Here is a 6,295-nt window from a genome sequence, read left to right on the forward strand (position 1 = left end):
CCTTTAAATTGATTATTATTTTAAAATTTTCATGAGAAGCAAAAATTAGGTTGTATTTGTTTATAAATTAATAGTGAGATTCTTCACTCATAAAATAGGGACATTGACATTTCTAACCTTCTCTCTTCTATACTACTCTCTCTGTCCCAAAATATAAGCAAAAGTTGGTCTATAAAAGTGAATGTATTTGGTTCAAATATTTAATCAAATACATCAAGTTTCTTTGACTCACTTTTGCTTATATTTTGGAACGGAAGGAATACAATCATTGAAATCAGATTTTTTAAGAAGATATTTAAGCAACCTCTCATTTTGATGAAGTTTATGTTTGTTTTTTGTTAAAAGAAAAGGATTCTATTATATTAATTTAAACAATTGTAACAAATAGGGTTTCGGGTAAGCATCGTGAACAACAAATAACGGGTCAATATTTCAGAATCATGAGAGAATGAAACGTCGCTTCTATACCAAAAATCTTAAGTTTTATATATATAAATCACATCTCTAATATATTCAACATTTTACTCATTCATGATTAATGTGAGATTTAATTATTTACAGTTGAAATCCAATAGAAAGAAAGAAAAAAAAAATCAAAACTATTAATAAATGAAAATTTTCATTCAAAGATTCTATCGGATAATTGTAACAAATAGACTAAATATATCATGTAAAATTTTCACATAAATGATAAAAACAAATTGTTCATGTTGTCTCAATGAATTCATTGTGAAGTGTTACATAGGTGGTGGCAAAATCTCTTTAAAGATCAAATTTAGACTTTGATTAAATCATAAGAGACTCGTATCATCTTATTTAAATATTCTTGAATATATTGATGAGAGTTTTGTTGCAACACCAAATTAGGATAGAGCATCGTACATAAAGACTTTTGTAAAGTGACTTTTTCTAAAAGGTGATCCATCGTTGAGACTTTTTTCCTACATTAGTTTTCATCATATGCTTATAACTTTTTAGCTTAGTTTTTTTTTTTTGTAAGAACTTTTTAGCTTAGTTAAAATTATGGTGGAGGTTAGGATGGGAAAGCTACTTAATTTTCCCATGATGGGAAAATGCCTAATCTCACAATCCATATTACTATTCATATATCGAATGGCTGGAAATTATAAGAAACTTATTTTTACTTATTTCACTTAAACACAGAATGTTTACTTTTTAACCCTCTTAGGGAAGGAGGTCCTAGTAGTTTAGAGTTTGACCGTGAGGTAAGTAAAATTGGAGAAAAAAGTGTTTCATCCAAGAATCGAATCCAGTTCTCTCGAAATTCTTTGGTGAACTACATTAATCACCTGAGTCTAATGACTTTTTTTGTTACATAATATTAAATACATGTTTCTTGCCATAAAACCAAACATACCATAAATAATAATATTTCAGAAGCCTCTTCAAAAAAATAAGTTTTTAGAAGAAAAAAAATTATGAAAAGGTATAACTCACTTTCTTCTTATTTGCTTTACTTTAACAATTTTTTTTCTTACTTTCTTCACACTTACTTTTGTGATCCAAACAAAGCTTAGTTGATATCCTATGATTGTGTAAATAATGTGAGCAAATGGCCTAGAAACGTAAGCAATTGGTTCAGCTTTCCAGACTGCAAAAATAAGTAAAATCATGTGGTAATCAAATGATTGCTCTCTTATTTGGTAAGTTCACATGATCATTGATCACTGTCGATTTTACAAAGCGCTAAAAAAGTTAACCATTGAGAATGTAAGTACTAAGAATTCAGAATGGACAACAACTATGTAATTTACAAATTATAAGTTAAAATAGAGGAAGTAATTGGCCTCAAAATTTCAAAGAAGAAATGAATTGCATACATACAATATTTACAATTATATGTACAAAAACCCTTGAGAGAAGCATTGATATTTTAGCTGCTGATATCAAAGTATTTCGGATTCGATGGGAAGTGATAATCCACATGCAACTGCAACATGAAATAATCATTAATTGACAACAACAAAAAAATGAGGCTCAAGAAGTGCAAAACTTAATTAGTCTATGGATTTAGTAAAACCACTTTCATTTATTCGTTTACATACCTTTCCTTCATCAGAATCTGAGTGTCGCTGTGGAAACACTACTCTCATATCATCATACAAGTAGAAACTTCTTTCTTGTTCGCTGTCCATAAGATTTCTTGCTTCTGAAGATAGAGGGTCTGATTTGTGTGTAGGAACAGACCTCGAACGTTTCTTTGGCAAGGTGCACATAAAGCGGAGGTGAAGAGCATAAAGCATGACGCAATTGTTAATAGAATTATCATTGATCTTCGAAGAATTCCCATTTTGAAATTTTTCTTCATCAACAAGGCATGTACTTGAACTTGAGTTTTCTTCCTTAGTACATGCAAAACTATCAAACTCTCCACATTTTGAGGTCAGAAGATCTTTATTATCGGTTTGAGTGGTATTTGAGATTGACGAGGATTTGGAATTAGCATCAGAATCTGTTTGGATTTCTGTTCCAGTTGGAGACGTCGATCTAGACGAGGTTAAAGTGATCTTTTGCCGCAAAAATGTCTACTTAGATATACAAGCAAAGCACATTGAACACGAGCTTGTAAGAAGTGATAATTAAACACTAATAGTATATTAAAGTATTTTATAAGAAGTGATCTATGAAGACAATCTTAATTATATGTATCTACTTAAATATTTCAATCAATATTTTCACCAACCAACGGGACCATTATAGATTTCATGCTATCTTGACTATTACCTTAAGCATTTCGCCCTTGTAGGCTTTCATGCTTGGGGGTTGTGGACCATCGATCATAAAATATTCGCTATATATCAGATTATGCTTAAAAGGCTTAAGTCCAGTGTTGACCGAGTTATAACCTTTCGAAGATACTTGGCCCATGACCTGTCTACTCGGGCCACTGCCTTATTACTCATATGAACATTATAAAGGGAGAAGCCGCCAAAGGGGGAGGTCAGCCTTTTACCCAAAAACCTGAAAAACATGTGACCTGGAGCAGGACACCTTTGCGGCTGAGGTCTTTTAAATTCCATCCCAGAACACCAACTCACTCTAAAGTCTAAAGCTTTAGTTATGTGTAAATTGTAATACACATATGAATGACTGTATTATATCTCTAACATGCTCCCTACTCAGGAGCTTCTTGAGCTCGAAAATGTACCTTGTACAGAAACTCAACTTCTTTATTAAAAGAATGAGGATAGAAATAATCAAATTCTAGACCACTTGGTATAGAGGTTATGACACTATATCATGATTCAATCTTGCAAAATCTCAGGATATGACATGCAAATGGATGATTGCATGGTGAGAAAATATTGAATGTGTTAAATTCATTCAAACCTACCTTGGTACCAGCTGGCATGTCATTTAAATCATAATTGCAAAAGAATGTGTGAATAGGTGTCCTCTCTGGATTGCTGAGAACCTGCAGTTAGGTAAGTCAGTTTGTCACACACATTAGAAATTTGGTACAAAACATTAAGTTATAATGAATAGAATATACAAAACATTAAGTTATGAATATGAAGCCTATGTTTAGCCTTTTTCTTGCTACATATACATGACATCTTAACAATGTCAAAGGTATTTTAGTATATATTACCAATTGAATACGTCCTTTTATAGGTATACGTATACGTCTCTTTTCATATCGTGGTTCATCCATGCTAAGTGTTCTCTGAAATTTAGTGACTCTAGTCTTGCTTGATAGTAACTTTCCTGAAAGATTAATTGATGAATAATACAGTAGGTATTTGTCGCCATCCACGTTGGTTACTGCAAATGGAATTTTTCGTGATTGAGGTGAGAAATTTCCGCCAGTTACATTCAGCATAGCAAGAAAGCCTTCGATTTTCTGCAATATTGAATGTAGTACAATAACAAGAGTTAAATAACAGAAACATCGCTCCAATTGCGCCAACTAAGAAAGATTCATAATATATGCGAATAAGGCCAACATGACTAACTTTCTCAGACGGTAAACGACCGGATAATAGAGACTCCTCGAATGAACCGACCAGAGACCTTCTAATTGGCAGCCTAGTCACGGATCCGCATAACTTGGCATGCCGAGGAGGAAAGCTAGCATGATAAGTCCAATACGCGTTCATATCAAGGATATTATCAGGAGTAAACAGATTGGAATCATTCAAAACAGCATCAAAATCTCTGCATTCTCCGAAGTTTTTATCTGTACATGATTTTTTACCCAAAGGAGATAAAGGTAAGCGAGGCGAAGACGCCTTTTTTTGAGTTGTCTCCTGAGCATTATAACAATCATCACCAGTCTCCGAACTACTTTGATAAAACTCGCTTCCAATGTCCAGGCGTTCGCCTTTAAAAGGATCTGCAGGCAATGTCACCTTCAAAGGTGGCAATAATCGCTTTTTGACGTGAGACTCGGATACTCCAGTTGGCGAATATCCATTTTCACCAAACCAATCAACGCGAGGAGCTAATGTTCTTAATTGAAAACCTATAGTCCTAGAAGTAGGTGTCACCTCCTCAGCAAGGCAAGCTGAAGATACCTGTGGCAACCCCATTTCAATTTTAGGTGTAGATTAGATTTCTTCCAAAATTTCAAAATCGAATCGCATTCTTGACTATACTAACTTTTATCATCACCATCTTAAGTGTATTCATCTCCTACTTCACATTTCAAGTTTCAACTATACTCTCAATCTCAAAAAAAACCATGTAGCCTATCAACATCAGCGCGGTTGTAAGTAAATTGATTCCCTTCAATAAAAAAAGAGTAAAAGTTATCAATCAGATTAAACAGCAACATCGTGCTAGAAGTATTCTATAGCAGAATTTTTTTAAAAAAAAAGCTATAAGTTTGTCTGAATAAACAATATCATCCTAGTCCAAGATAGTTATTCCATTTTCTCTTAAAATCCAACGACCAAAACCTAAAATGTGCAAATGCAGCACCCTCCTATGCTTCTAAAATCCATTTATATTATAAAAAAAAAGGAACTAAAATTAAAGTAGGAAACTTGAAGGTTTTGAAGCACGAATATCAGACACGACACAGACACGTCGACACTGACAATAATTTGAACAAATTCCATTATTCAAAGTAATTATATGTGCAGTGCGTGTCTGACGTCAGAACACATGTTTAATCCGAGTAGTGTCGGTGCTTTATAGCTAAAGGGTCATGGAGTATATAATGAAAAAACGCACCAGAGGTTTTATTTCAAACGTCAATCCGTATGAATGCTAAAAATTCAATCTTGTTTCTACAATTCAACAAAAGAAACAAAGTTTGTAAACCCCAAAACAAGGAGTAGAACCATATATTAATGTCTATAGGCTAGACTAGGATAAATAATAGTTCAAAACACCCTTCAAGAAACCCCTAATGATTAAGTCCCTAAAAACCCTTTTAACCAAAGATGAAAAATCACTAGTCCAAGATAGTTATTCCATTTTCTCTTAAAATCCAACGACCAAAACATAAAATGTGCAAATGCAGCACCCTCCTATGCTTCTATAATCCATTATATTCAAACAAAGAACTAGAATTAAAGTAGGAAACTTAAGGGTTATGAAGCACATATATCAGACACGACATAGGCACGTTGACATTGACAATAATTTGAGCAAATTACATTATTCAACATAACCATATGTGTCGGCGTGTGTCTGACACCAGAACACATGTTTAATCCGAGTAGTATCTGTGCTTTATAGCTAAAGGGTCGTGGAGTATATGATGAAAAAAAAAAACGCACCAGAGGTTTTATTTCAAACGCCAATCCATATGAAAGCTAAAAATTCAATCTTGTTTCTACAATTCAATAAAAGAAACAAAGTTTGTAAACCCCAAAACAAGATTTATCATCATCGAGAAATTTCCATGTTTTTTGTTCAACATGGATAATGTTGGCATATCATGGTTTCTTAGGGTGTTGGATTGAATGGATGATGAAAATGATAATGATCGGTAGTAAAAGGTTCCTAAAAGCAAAGGATTTTTGTGGGGCATGGTTTAGCCAGAATGTTTTTGGCTGGCTGGTTTTATTTTTTGTTGTTTGAATTGAAAACCACAACTTGCAAAATGGAAAGAAAAAAAAAACCACACAACTTGTGTTGTGGGTTTGTTTTGAGTCCAAGTTGCGGTTCTATTTTTCTTTTCCATGATTACATGTGTTAATGCTTTTTTATGATGATGACGACAATTCCCATGTTGACATCTTAGGACATTCTTATTATAGAAACAGAATCATTTACCATTATCAGCCATTGCATGTGGTCGCATAATATCCACTTTTTAACA

General features: G+C 33.3%; 1 protein-coding gene across 3 annotated transcripts; it reads right to left on the bottom strand.

The window, feature by feature from the left end:
• Positions 1–1,638: 1,638 nt before the first annotated feature.
• LOC123917987 lies at positions 1,639–6,151 on the bottom strand. 3 transcript variants are annotated; one of them, XM_045969911.1, is made up of 6 exons: positions 5,751–6,151; positions 3,978–4,749; positions 3,614–3,865; positions 3,356–3,436; positions 2,067–2,546; positions 1,639–1,951 (listed from the first exon to the last, which is right to left on the bottom strand). In XM_045969911.1, the coding sequence occupies exons 2-6, from the start codon at positions 4,551–4,553 to the stop codon at positions 1,895–1,897; spliced, it is 1,446 nt and encodes a 481-aa protein (XP_045825867.1). In that variant the 5' UTR covers positions 4,554–4,749; positions 5,751–6,151; the 3' UTR covers positions 1,639–1,894. The 3 variants fall into 3 exon arrangements, with proteins under 3 accessions (XP_045825867.1, XP_045825868.1, XP_045825869.1); XM_045969912.1 differs by having other exon boundaries at positions 5,628–6,151; XM_045969913.1 differs by lacking the exon at positions 5,751–6,151 and adding an exon at positions 5,200–5,614.
• Positions 6,152–6,295: the final 144 nt, after the last annotated feature.

The sequence above is a fragment of the Trifolium pratense genome, linkage group LG3 (genome assembly GCF_020283565.1).
Source record: "Trifolium pratense cultivar HEN17-A07 linkage group LG3, ARS_RC_1.1, whole genome shotgun sequence".
Classification (NCBI taxonomy): Eukaryota; Viridiplantae; Streptophyta; class Magnoliopsida; order Fabales; family Fabaceae; genus Trifolium; species Trifolium pratense.

Excerpts from the sequence above, each read along its gene's own strand:
- LOC123917987 (XM_045969911.1), bottom strand. The coding sequence starts at position 4,553 with ATGGGGTTGCCACAGGTATCTTCAGCTTGCCTTGCTGAGGAGGTGACA. Across the intron at positions 3,866-3,977 it reads GTCGTTTACCGTCTGAGAAA|AAAATCGAAGGCTTTCTTGC; the intron begins GTTAGTCATGTT and ends TCAATATTGCAG. Across the intron at positions 2,547-3,355 it reads ACATGCCAGCTGGTACCAAG|ACATTTTTGCGGCAAAAGAT; the intron begins GTAGGTTTGAAT and ends ATATCTAAGTAG.